At 59.3% G+C, this 13,058-nt stretch overlaps 2 protein-coding genes and 1 long non-coding RNA gene across 7 annotated transcripts in view; 1 reads left to right on the forward strand and 2 right to left on the reverse strand.

Moving 5' to 3' along the window:
- The first annotated feature begins 113 nt into the window (after nt 1-113).
- LOC130543479 (uncharacterized) lies at nt 114-6,126 on the forward strand. The gene is made up of 4 exons (XR_008958857.1): nt 114-281; nt 3,252-3,409; nt 5,614-5,950; nt 6,041-6,126. It is a non-coding gene; the product is annotated as an uncharacterized LOC130543479 (long non-coding RNA).
- On the reverse strand, nt 3,383-5,760 carry ARTN (artemin). The gene is given in 4 exon segments (XM_048220608.2): nt 3,383-5,042; nt 5,044-5,111; nt 5,187-5,325; nt 5,641-5,760. Coding segments are annotated over 4 exon segments (651 nt in total). The 5' UTR covers nt 5,701-5,760; the 3' UTR covers nt 3,383-4,658.
- Nucleotides 6,127-10,043: 3,917 nt separating the features above from the next.
- ST3GAL3 (ST3 beta-galactoside alpha-2,3-sialyltransferase 3) overlaps nt 10,044-13,058 on the reverse strand; it is a 183,144-nt gene continuing 180,129 nt past the window's right edge. For all 5 annotated transcript variants that reach the window (XM_044383913.3, XM_026498290.4, XM_044383912.3 and 2 more), the window contains one exon: nt 10,044-11,132. In XM_044383913.3, coding sequence (XP_044239848.1) covers nt 11,043-11,132 — 90 coding nt within the window. In that variant the 3' untranslated portion in view covers nt 10,044-11,042. The remainder of the gene's footprint in view (nt 11,133-13,058) is intronic.

The raw sequence follows: 13,058 nt of genomic DNA on the forward strand, positions 1-13,058 counted from the left end.
AGCAGGCGACAGAGCGGCGCGCCGCTCGAGGCCCCCGCTGAGCCAAGGCCCCGCCGCTGTGTACCCTGGGAAACGTAGTCCGCATTGCGCCTAGCGGGAGGGCGGCGCCTTGCGGCAGAGGTTGGGAGCACGTGGGCTGGGGACGCGCGGAGCCCCGCGGACCCCAGACCTACTGCCGGCGACAGGGGCAGACCCGCGGGAGGCGCTGATGAGCTGCTCCCTAGGAGGATGTGACTGAAGGGGCCGGCGGTTGGAGCTGGGAATGCAGGCTAGAGGATAAGGTGTGTGTTGGGGGTTGGCGGGGAGAAACAGGTCACTCTGGTGCCGCGCTGCCGGCGCCTCCTGGGGCCCAGGAAGGGGGCGGCCTGGGCAGAAGGCACCAGCACCGCCCTAAGAAGGAAGGGGGCTTGGCGCGCCCCAGGAATAAAAAAGGACGGCTCTCCGGAATGCCCAGAGAGCAACCAGGAAACCACATACCATGGACAGTACTCGGAGAATTTCCTAAGGTGCTTGGAAGCAACTTCTCTTGATGAGTAATTAGAATAAGAATAGCTCACCTTTAAGTGCTAGGAACAAGCAGTACTTTGCATACCTTGGTCAGATTCTCCCGACAACTCTGAGGTGGGTTTTTTAGTCACCATTTTCAGATGAGGAAACAGGTTGAGGAAGTTGAGCTTTTCTTGTCCAGGGACACACAGCTAGTGTAGCAGAGACCAGCCATAGATCTGGTCAGCCTCAGACCCCAGCAGCCCCTACTCCTCACACTTCCACTTGTCCTTATATTAACTCTTATTTTTAAAGTTTATTTAAGTCATCTCTACACCCAAACGTGGGGCCCAAACTCACAACCCTGAGATCAAGAGTCACGTGTTCTTCCAACTGAGCCAGCCAGGTGCTCCGTCCTTTTATTAACCCTTGCCAGCGATCCCAGCAGGGCAAAAAATAATCAAAAGGGCAAGGAGGACCTCTGTACTTGTATTCTGTGGAGGAAGCAGACATTGGCAATAGCTGCTGAGGCTGAAGAAGGTGAGTGTAGGCTTCCCTGAGGAGGAGAAACTTGGTCTGGGCTTGAAGAATAGAGAGAAATGGGTGAGGAGGGGGGCTCGATTAGCGTGGAAGCAAAACCTAGTGGGAATCTAGTCATTCAACAAATCTTTTTTTTTTTTTTTAAGATTTTATTTATTTATTTGACAGAGAGAGAGAGAGACAGCCATCGAGAGAGGGAACACAGCAGGGGGAGTGGGAGAGGAAGAAGCAGGCTCCCAAAAGAGCCGGGAGCCCGATGCGGGGCTCTATCCCAGGGTCCTGGGATCAGGCCCTGAGCTGAAGGCAGACGCTTAACGACTGAGCCACCCAGGCGCCCCTAGTCATTCGACAAACCTTAAGTGGTGTTTCAAATGGGCAGTGATGATTGAATTTGCATTTTAGAAAAAACTATCTGTAGGATGTAGGATAAATTGAAGGAGTGGTCTTTTCATCATTTGGGGATGCAGGGAGAGAACCCCTGGTTTTCATCAGATTCCCTAAGGACTCTACAACCCCAGAGCAGGTTAAGAACCACTCCTGTGAACCAGAAAGGTGACGTCATGTGGTGCAGATGGTCCTAGATCTTTTCTCTGATCCCTGAGCTTTCTACACAGCCTCTCTTTTCCCAGATGAGACCTCAGTGAGTCGGCCAGTGCACATACACTCTGTCGCAGGGGAAATAGGGCCATCCTTGGACAAGAGAGGAGGAAAGCCATTGGCAAGTGCAGGCGGCAGCACATGGAACCCCACACCTCGATCGATTCCTGGATGAACCAAATGGAAAGGGAAGTTTCGGGTGCTCCCTGCAGCTGGAAAAGCTGCCATTTCACAGCCGCCTGTAGTTTTCCATCTTACAAGAGGTGGCGACTTGATAGCCTTCTGGAGGAGACCATGCCTTGGTTCTGGGAAGACCACTCAGACGGGCAGTGTATTTTGCAAATATGAAACAAAGACTGTGGTCAAGAATGGAGCTACCAGGGGCGCCTGGGGGGCTCAGTCCGTTAAGCGTCTGCCTTCAGCTTGGGTCATGATCTCAGGATCCTGGGATCGAGCCCCACATCAAGCTCCCTGCTCAGTGGGGAGCCTGCTTCTCCCTCTCCATCTGCCTGCTTGTGCTCTGTCACATAAATAAATAAAATCTAAAAAAAAAAAAAAAAAAAAAAAAAGACTGGAGATACCAGAACCACCTGTGGCTCCTGGGAGTGGAAAGTGCTCCGCCTGGTGAGGTCATGTGCCAGTGACCCCTGCTAAGTTGTAGGCAGAGAACGGCAGCTCTGGAGCTTGTTCTTTTGGGGGAAAGTGGCTTTATTTATTTATTTTTTTTTAAAGAGGGTTTTGGGTTCTTGTGGGACCGTGTTCTTCTTAGAGAAGGTACTGTTTCATCTGGGACTTTGTGAGATGTTGGGCACAATCTCTCTGGGCCCAGAATGCAGCCTTGAGTTGGAGGGACCCTACTTGCTCAAGGACTGGCAATCAGGACTGTTGAGAGCCAACACCTTTGGCTTGGGTCCTTCTGTCTCCTTTAAGTGACTCTAAGAGCAGAGATGACCACTAAAGGGCAGGGCCTGGGGGCTAGGCCAGGTTTTCAAGTCTTTCCAGCAGGGGCTTCCTGGGCCCAATGACCCTGCTTGACGGGTTTCCCCCTTCATCCTCAACCAGGGCCAGGGCCCAGGCCTCCATGAGGCATCTGCAAACTATATGGCACTGGTGCCATTTTCTTCGGGTGGGGTGGGAAGGGCTGGAGACTGAATCAGTCTGGAAGCAGAGAGAGGGGGCGAAGGGGTGTTTGAAGGCAGTGTGAGAGCACTAGAGTTTGGGGAGCACCCGGAACTGGGGCAGTGAACACCAAAGAGTGGAAGCACAGACCTGTTTCTCCTTCTTGACCCAGAATGCACACAGCCCTCACTTTGGCCTGTTCCTCACTCTCGCCTGGGTGAAGGGGGCACAGGTGCCCAAGCAGCCAGGCACTTCGACAGTTTGGAAGGAATTTTGGTTAGCAGTGGCAGATGCCCGAGGGTCCCCGCCCTCAGCCGGCTCCCTCCCACGGTGCCCTCAGGCACACCTGGCTGCAGCTACTGCCCTTGTGCTCACAGCTGCCAACCTCCAGCCCAGCTCTCCTCAGCTCCAGACCAGCATATCCCTTCCTCCCGGCAGCCCCTCTGCACGCCCCATGGTTCCTCAGACTTGGCATCCTTTCCAAACACAGGCTCTCATCTTATTTCCAGAGAACATCATATTGGACAAATTCACAGGACCCAGGAAACAGGGTTTCACAGGGACATGCGGGAAAGCTCAGAGGGATTGCACTGACTTTTGAGAGATGATTCGGGGACACTGTGGAAGGCCAGAGTCGGCACTAACCCTCCCTTCCTTCCAGTTGCAGGTATGTACCTCTTAGCTTCTTGTCCTTTTTCATAGTATCTGTCAAACTGAACTTACATAATTATTTATTGTCTGTCTCTCCTGAGTTAAGCATAAGGGCAGGGATCATGTCCCTTTCACTTCTGTATCTCTGGTGTCTAGTGTCTGACATATAATAGGTAATTAATAAATATTTGTCAAATGAATATCCTTGTTCACCACTCAAAATGCGGGTCCCTCTGGGGGGCCCTCAGTCCTTTCCTGCCCTTTTATTTCCTTTGATGCTCTCTGCTTCATTCCCACGAAACCAGCTGCACCTCCGTCCCCACCGGCAGCCTTTTCAGATGCTCTTTTGTCCTGGGCTGCTTCATGGAGTGTGGGCAGTGAGCTGTCCACGCTGGATTGTCTACAAGCAGAGGCAGTGTATGCACCTGTCAGGGTGCCCTAGAGGGTAGGACATAGATGAGTGACCATGGGATGGGGCAATGTGTGGTTCTCTGTGTCATTACACATTGACTGAAGCCCCCAGAATGCCTGACGTGACAAGGGTAGGGTTCTCTCCACCTGTAACTCCAGGTCCCAAGTGCTGGCAACCGTGCAGGGGGGTTGTGAGCTGGCCTGTCAGGACTGGAGAACACACCTGTGCTACCCACTCTGCCTGTATTCCATGCCCCATGTCCTAGAGCTGCTGGGTGGAGGCAAGTGAGGGAAAATCCAGGCCAGGCCTGTGATTGCAGAGTCAGCCTGAAGTGAGGGGGATGGCCAGGGCAGGCTCCCCATCCAGCTGCTCTTACCCAGCCAGTCCTACTGCTCAGGAAAGGATCCGACAAACCACGGAAGTAAATAAATAACTTAGGAATAATAAATAGGGGTCCAGCTCCCACGAGTGCGTACAGGCCCGGTGGGCAAGGCAACTGCAGTGTGTCTCCTCCGATTCCCGGCCCCCAGGGCCTGGGCTGAGGCTTGGGATCTCCGGCAGTGCTGGGTTCTCCGGAGGAGGAGTCCTGGGTCCGTGGCTGAGTCAGTGCCAGAGTCTGTGAGAAGCGGGTCCTGAGTTCTCCGCAGCGGAGGTGTCTGGTGTCTGCAGAGCTGGGACTGGCAGGGTGAGGAACTGGGGCGGCAGGTCAGTCGTCCCTCCATCTCTCGAGGGCTCAGGGCCATCACTCGCCCAGCTGCGGCCCCCGGCCCTCCCTCGGGCTCTCCCGCGGGAGGGCCCCGGGTGCGAGGGGCCGCGGGCGAGGGTGCAGTCCGCCAAGCCCTGGAGCGAGGCCTCAGCCCAGGCAGCCGCAGGCAGTGGCCGACAGGCGGTCCACGGTCCTCCAGGTGCTGTTGACGTCCATGAAGGAGACCGCCTCGTAGCGCGTGGGGCGGCAGCACGGCTGGCTGACGGGCCGGGAGCCCGGCGGCGGCCGCAGCGCCCCGGCGCCCAGCAGACTGGCCAGGCTGAGGTCGTGCGGGGAGCGCGCGCGGCGGCACGAGCCGCTGCAGAAGCGGAAACGCACCAGCTCGTCGGAGCTGTGGCCCAGGCCCAGCGCGCGCACCGGCACCAGCTGCGAGCGCAGGCGGCAGCCCCGCGCCCCCGCCGCCCGCGCGCGGCTCCCCCGGCTCGCGCGGCCTCCGCGGGGTGGCGCGGGCGAGGGCGCGGGCGGCGGGGGGTGCGGGCCGGGGCGGCTGGGGCGGCGGCCGCCGGGCTCTTCCGCTGCACGTGCGGGCCGCGCGGCCCCCTGCAAGGAGACGGAGTCAAGCTCGGGGTCCCGGGCCAGCCCCGCCCCGCGCCTCCCCCTCGCCCTCTCACTTACCCGGCAGGTGGCCGGTGGAGGGGGCCGGGGCCGGAGCGGGGCCGAGGCGCGGGGCGGGGCTGCGGGGCGCGGGGCCCAGGGAGGCCTCGGCGACGCTGCTCAGCAGGGCCAGAGCGGCCAGGGTTGGCCACAGGGCAGGCTGCGCGGACACAGAAGTGGAGCCTCAGGGAGGAATAGGGCACCCAGGTCGGCTCGGGGTGGAGGGAGCGCAGGAAAGGCTGGGACAGCGGGGAGCAGAGAGACGACGGGCGCTTAGTTGGCTGGGGGAGTTCCCGAAGGGTTTAGGTTGGAGGATTGTGGGTCCGCTGCCTCGGAGCCCAGGGGAGAGATCACTGACTTTCCTCCTTACCCCTGGGCCCTCCTTGACCATGTCCTCTACTTCTTCCTGCGCTGCCTCCCCGATCGAACCACCTTTCCTCAATTCCAGGTGGCAGTCACTGGGAGAACCACTCACCTGCCGCCTAGGCTGGGGCCAGTGGGGCAGCACAGAAGGGCTTCCACATCCGGGCTCCATCTCTGTCAATACCAGGAGCGCCCATCAGCCGTAGTTGACCTGTTCCCCCCACCCTCCTCTTGAGGCAGCTTGGAACATTGAGAGGTGAGTTATCCTTTGAGGTCATCCCTCCACTTCAGTGTCTCCAGACGAAGTACAAGGGGCTCGGATAGCTGGACTCAACCCAGGAGGAGAAGTAACTGCATTGAGAACCTTACTATGTGTGGGTGCTTCGCACCTGCCCCTCTTTCAGTCCTCACAACTCCACGAGGTAGGTGGCATAATCCTCATTTTCCACCTGAGCAAATTAGACTCAGAGAAGCTCTGCCACTGCCTAACATCCCAAGGGCTCTTTCCCCAGGACCTTCCTGCCCTGTGCTGCTGGCCTGGAGCTGCCAGGAGCAGTTGGAGAAGGGAGTAGTTGGACACGCTTGGTCCTACAGAGAGCTTTGTCTCCATGTCACAGAGGAGGAAGATGCAGTCTAGAGAAGATTTAAGGCACTTGCTGTTGACCTGTCTGATGTCAGCGACGCCCCGGCCTCAGCCGGTGTGGCCCACCCAGCGCTGCTGCACCTTGCTCCTCTGTGAGCTCTGTCTGGACCCACAGCCGCCAGAGTTCTCTTTTCTCACCACAGATGTCCCTCAAGGGCCCGCCGATGTCGGGGGCTGATGGGCCCTCTAACATAGGGCATGGGCATGGCTCCCTGTGGCCACCAGGGGGCAGCATTGCTCAGCCTGCAGACTCAAAGCGGGGGGGGGTGGGCTTTTGGCTGCGCTCAAATAGACTCAGGCCTGAGCAACTCCCAGGAGGGCCAGCCAGGCCTCCACTTCAACCTGGTCTTGGAGAGTTGGTCCAGGTCTGGCCCCCTTCCAGCTTCCTGTGGGTCTGCAGCCTGGTCCTGCTTCTCTAAGTTTCCCCCAGGAGCCAGCCTTCCTGAGCCCCACCAACCCTTTGGTGAACCCACCCCGGTTGGCATTCCCAGACACCCCCCTGGGGCCCTAGAGCTGGTCTGCCCTTGGGTCCCAGTTGTCAGCGTCCACCCCCACCCACCCCTTAGCACGCAGAACGTCTGCATACCTGTGAACCAGACCTCCCCAGGCCTCCCCGGTGTGCGCCTCCAGGGCCAGGTGTGCTCTGCTAAATGAATCAGGCCTTGAGGGGCCAGGCTAGTGACTGTTCTCATTGTTGGAGGGAAAGCCGGGCCAGGCAGCCTCAGCGACCCCCTGTGCTAGGGGGAGCTCAGGAGCAGGACTCGTGGAGGCAGGTCAGGCCCAGTCTCCCTCCTGGAAGGCTGGGGGCCACTTGGTCCTCCAGTCCTTGCTTCCCCGCCTGCCAGCTGAATACTCACCACAGGGGTCCTCCTCTGTGTTCTTCTAGGCACCTTTCCTGGGACCAGTGCTGGGCTTTCCCCCGAAGCTTAAAAGGCTCATGCCCAGGGCGGTGCACCTGGCAGCGCCTCTTTTAGCCAAAGCGTGGCCTTGGCAGCCAGTCTGCGCCCTGTAGCGGCAGCGGGAGCCTCACATTACAGCGGGCTAGTGCAGTCCGACCAACGGCAGGGGGACTGAGGGGGCTGGGAGGGGCGGAGAGCTGTGCCTCCGGCTCAGGAGAGGGAGGATGTGAGAAAGGAGTGGAGGGGAACGATCCTGCCCGCTCCCCCTAGCCCCAGGGCTGGGACGGGGTGGGCCAACAGGTCGGCTTACCGCAGTGCAGGGCTCTGGGTCCGGGACACAGGGAGGGCTGGGGCCCGAGGGACCTGCTGCTGGCGGAGCCCGTGGGCTGTGTCTGGGGGCCGGGCCCAACTCCATCCCTCAGCAGCCTCATGCCCGCCGCCATCCGGTGTCAAATTCCAGCCCCGGCGTCACCGGATCCCGGGGTGGGGCCCGGAGCGCCCCCGCCCAACCCCACCTTTCAGGGCTCACCTGGCCGCTCCACCTGCTGGGATCTGGTCCCCCCGGGCTAGCTAGGTCCCCCGAGCTGGGCTGGGAGGAGGAGATGCTGGGCAGGGACCCTGGGACGCAGAGCGGAGAACCCGGGCAGCGGAGAGCCGCGGGAACTGGGCGTTCGGAGTTTGGAGACACGCGAAGTAGGGAGTCGGGAGGCTGGGCGGAGGGTGGGGAGGGAGGGGACAGGCCGGTCTCGGCGGTGGGCCCTGAGATTGGTGCAGTCTCCGGGGTCCCCGCTGGCCGACCCGCCGTGGCTGCTCTCCGCTATCTGGCCCACCTCTAGCTTCTTCTCCGAGTCGACCCACGGAACTTGTCCGGTCGGTGAGGCGCTGCGCTGGGGCTCTGGAGGCCCGAGCCCGCTCCAGCCACCCTGCCACCCGCCTGGCAAGCCCTGTGCTCCCCGGGCACCGCCGGGGCCGCGCTGGTAGGAGCGGGTGCCCGGGCTGAAGAAGGGAGGGTCACAGAGGAGAAACACATGCACGGAGGCTTTGAGGTAGGAGCTGGAGGGGTAGTATTTCAGGGGCCTGATTACAGCAGTGTGGCGGGTGAGGTGCGGGTTGAGTAACGCGGACAGAGGTAGGGAAAGGCCGGCTCCTGTGTGTCATACTAGGGAGTGTGGACTTTATACCAGTGGCGCTGGGGACCACTGAAGGGTTTCAGGCAGGAGAATGGTGCGACCAGACACGTGTTGCAGTGACTGGCTGGTCTGGGAGAGACGTAAGGAGGCTGCTGGGGAGAGAGGAGTCCTAGGCAGAGATGTGGGGTGAGCAGAGGGCCGCAAGGGCTTACAGACCACACCTTCTTGAAAACTCAGATGGTGCCTGACTGGATGGGATGAAGATTGCATGGGATGTAAGGACAGACAACGGCGTGCTTTGGGCCTGGGTGGCCAGGTGGAGGGCTGTTGCTGGCCGCTGGGGCTCCCTGGAGGAGGACAAGTTGGAGACAGGAGCTCCCGAGTTCAGCGTTGGACGCGTGGAGTTGGAAGGACCTGGGGATCACCCTCGTGGCGATGTTCAGGACGTAGCTGACTCTGTAGCCCGAGCCCAGTGGAGAGAGCTGGGCTGAAGACGGCAACTCGGGAATTGTCGACCGGCTGACAACAGGGAGCTGTGGGTGGGGATGGAAGTGCTCAGGGGACGTGTGTGGACCAGCTGTACCTTGTCTCTGCATCAGAATCTCCTGGGGACCTTTAAAAACCACCCACATCTGGGCCCCACCCCAGACCTGAATCAGAATCTTGGGGTGGGCACGTGCAGGTTTTCCAGCTTGCACACGTCAGTCTGGTGTATGGCCAGTGCCGAGCACTACAGCTTTGTGAGGGCACGTTTGTGCAGTGGAAGCCGGACCGCAGAGCACTGCTGGCGGGGGGGGGGGGTGGGCTGTCCACAGGCCTGACAGGACCCCTGTGGGACAGGGGACAGAGCAGTGGGTAGCTCCTCTCTGCTGCTTCCTGCAGCCTGGGGCTTTATTGGCCATGGCCGCCTCTTGTAGGCCTGCAGCCTAGGCCCCGTACAACTCCAGGGGGCGCCGTGCCCGTAGACTACAGTGTGCACTGGAGTCGTGCCCTGTTTCCAGCAGCATCCCAAGGGAGTTCTGGGTGTGCCTGTCCCTCAGTCAGGGCCTTGCTTTCCCCTCAGTGGAGCCGGCTTCTGCCTGAGGACAAAGCACAGCAGTAAGGGGGCATGTGGGACGCTGGTGGCCCTTGGGATGGCAGGCGAGAGGTAAGGGGGCCAGCCAGCCTCACTTGCTGCCACAGAGGCAGCTCTGGCCTCAGATGCAGGTGTGTGTTTGCCCCCATCTCAGGCCTGCCTGGGGATGGTGGGAGGGGAGAGATCAGATTCTAGGGCTCTCGGGTGGGGGTGTCCTTTCCCAGGCTCACCTGGGGTGCCTAGAGCTAGGCTCTGCTTTCCTGTTCTGCGTGGGTTAGAGGGGGGCTGTGGGGAGAGGGTGTGCCTTTGTCCTCTGGGTGGGGGTGGGCAGTCTCTCCAGAACTCAGCCCGGGGTGTCAGGAACAAGTGTGGCCTGTGAGCCTCTCTCTGTCGGGGGCTCTGCACATACTTTCCTATGCTTGCAGGAATCTCTTTCCCCACAGAACTGGGGCTCTGGGAGTGCTGTCCTAGGGCCGTGGACTTCAACCCCCTGCCCTCTGGCTCCTTCAGGGTAGGGTAGACTCTGGGGCATGCCCTCATACCTCTGGTCTGCCTCTCTGAAGGCAAAGAGGGTGCGGGACTGTGTGGGATGGGAGAGGCTTCAGAAGGCCCCCAGGTGGCTCCCCAGGTCCTGCAGCTGACAGGAGAAGAGAAAGGGACCCAGGAATTTTTGGGGGCTAGAGAGATGGCCCTTGGGTTTAATGTAGTTGCTGAGGCCCCAGGGTCCTGCTTCTTCAGGAGAGTCACAGAAAGCAAGAGGAGGCCTGATTCGGGGAAGAGCTTTATTGCTTCCAGGATGGCTGCCCGGGATGGCTGCCACAGCCTGGGTAAGGTCCTTGAGCCTCACTTCCCTCTGGTCCAGGCTAAAGGCAGAACCCAAGAACCTGACAGTCTCATTGCTGAAATCCAGAGCAGTTGCCAAGCTGGTCAGTCCAGGCTGGGGCACTGTCCTATGGATCAGCTGTGGCTGGGGAGGGGGGCCATTCCCATCAGGCTAGGCCAGGCCTTGCCTCCCGAGCTTTGAAGTTCTCTTTGCTTAACCCAGGGTCTGTCTTGTTGGCTTAAATGATGGCTCCAGGGTTTCCCTGTGGGGTCGTTACGGGCTGGTGAATGGGAATACCCCATCTTCTCCTCAAGAAAGGCCAAACAGTGTCATGAGCTGGAGGGAGCTGGCATGAGATCCTGCCCACCTCCCTCTAGCCCCAAGCAGGGCACAGGCTGGTCACGGCACCCCCATTCTACAGGGAGCCCGCTGGTACCACTCCCCGACGGGCCTCCTAGTGGGCCTCTTTCTGCATGGCAAGTGGACCAAACTTGACATCTCCAACCTTATTTAAAAATAAATTATCCCTCCCCTCCCCCCTCCCCAAATTCACAAAATGATAATACACCAAACACTGATTGGAGAAATGATTCCAGCAGCAGCCTCGCTGCCTGATGTCCACTTCCTGCATGCTGGGCCCGCCGGGCACGGGCACTGGCCTCCTGGCCTGGGCGTTGGCCTCCTGGCCCACTGGCTTCAAGGACCCAGGCTGAGAATGAGGCTAAGTGCTGGTCTCTGAGGCTGGCCTCCGGGCAGACACAGCTCTGGCCGCTCTCCCCAGGCTCACCACCCCTGGGGCCACTTGGCACCGTCCTTCCCTGGGTCTGAAGACTCCTGCACTTTCCAGGCAGAGCCGGACCGAGGCCAGTGAAGTGAGCAGGTGGCGGTGGCTGCTGCTTCCTCCTGGCAGTGCCAGGACCTCCGTGGCCATGTGCGGGCCCGCCTCAGATGCCGCTGGTTAGGTCAGTGATGACACGTGCTTTCACCAGCTTCCTCAGAAACTCTTTCTCTCGCTGGATATTGTGCGTCCAGGACTGAAAGGCAAGAAGGCACAGGGAAGGGATGAGTGGCGTTCGGTGCTCTCTTCTACCCGCCACGCTCCCGATGCTCTGCGACTGTGGGAAATCTGCTCACCCTCCTCCCTTCCCAGAACCCTTTCCCCGCCCTATGAGAACTCGGCCTCTCCTCTTCTTCCAAGTCTTCGAAGACGGAGGCCTTCCGACCCTGTTCCCACAGACGTCACCTCCTTGTCCGGCAGTGTGTCCAGGGCACCTGGGTCCTAGACACCCTGAGGGTGGGCCATGTGAGTCAGTGAGAGCTGGCCCAGGCCCGGGGGGTGCGCCCTGCTGGAAGGAGAACTGCGTGCGGTGGCTTAGTCATCCTCCGGCCTGATGCAACGCGGCCTCCAGGCTGATGAAATCCTGCCTCCCAGATCAGACGAGCCAGGGGGTCTAAGGACAAGAGGCTTGCCTTTCTGTGAATGTGGAAATTAGAGGGAAGATGCCGCCTTCTGGGGCTTTCCTGGGTGATGACTGCACCCAGGCTCAGGCTCTCTCCTATCCCCAGTACTGGCAACAGGAGGCTCTCGTGGCTAGTCCCTCAGAGAGTGAAAAAGGACGACTGACGGACTCAGGGAAAGGGGACAGCCTCTTCGTGGTTTGTACGCACCTGTTTGGCACACAGTAGGTGCTCAATAAAGACGTGCCAAATGAAATCAGATGTTGTGGGTAAGAACACAGAGGCTTGGAGGAATGGCGGGGCCAGGACCCGAACAAATGGGTAAACTTACACTGCTCTTTCCTTGTGCCTCCCCTTCGTCACCCCCAGGAAGAAGCAATCAATCCGACGGGTTAGTTTCAAGAACACCCATGAGAGTCAATGGTTGAAAGCTCAGTGGAAGACTGGACTTTTTTAAAAAGCTTATTTACTTATTTTTACTAATCTCTACACCCATCGTGGGGGCATTCATGAACCCGAGACTAAGAGTTTCATGCTTTCCTGAGCCAGCCAGGCACCCCGAGACTGGACATTTTTTATGCTATTAAGGAATTATTAAAATTTTTAGGTGTGATAATGGTATTGTGGTAATTTTTAAAAAGTTCTTATCTTTTAGAGAAAGTTACTGAAATTATTTATGGTTGGAATGACAGGATATCTGAGACGTATCCAAATAGTCAGTGGGGAGGGGTGCACGAGAGGAAGAACAGATGTGCGCTGGCCACGGGCCGGCAACTGAGGAGGTGGGGGACAGGTGCACGAGAGTTCATGATACAGTATTTTCTACATTTATGACTATGTTTGACAGTGTCCATAAGAAAACAGTAAACAAACAGGCTGGCCCTGGGCTGCAAGCCTTTTGGACCAGGGAATGCCTTCCATGCACATCGCATGGGAGCTTGCCAGAGCTGTCTACACTGTGCTGTCTACACCGTCTATGAGCTGGGGCAGCATTCTGGCTCGCCTGGGTCCCCAGCCTCAGCAGGACCCGATTTGGGATGCAGCCGTCCTTCCGACAGCTCTTTTCCTGTCTTCATCTCTGGCTCCTCACCCTTCACCCAGCCATTAAACACGGGTGCTGCCCCGACCGCCTGCGCTTTGAACACTACTGGTTCCCTGGGCGATCGAGCCTCTCCCTGCCGGCCGCGGGTCTGAACCAGCAGCCATGCTCACAACACGGACATTTCCAGCCCGTTTCTCCACGGGGCCGCCCAGTTCCGTGTGAGCCCGGTCGGCCTTGAGCGAGCGGCGGCTCCTCCTCGTGCCCGCTTCCCGGGAGCACGTGCTGGGCACCATGCCTGCCTCTCTGCACTGCCTTTCCTCCCTGCTCAGCCACTGGCCTCCGACGCTGCTCTCCCCACCGTCCGCGGGGCCCCCTCGCCGGAGCAGCCACTGGCAGTTTCCCAGTGCTCCTCTCACTGGGCTTCTCAACAGCGCCTGACGTGGCGGACAGTCCCTGAACG

Source organism: Ursus arctos, unplaced genomic scaffold (assembly GCF_023065955.2).
Source record: "Ursus arctos isolate Adak ecotype North America unplaced genomic scaffold, UrsArc2.0 scaffold_12, whole genome shotgun sequence".
Taxonomy (NCBI): Eukaryota; Metazoa; Chordata; class Mammalia; order Carnivora; family Ursidae; genus Ursus; species Ursus arctos.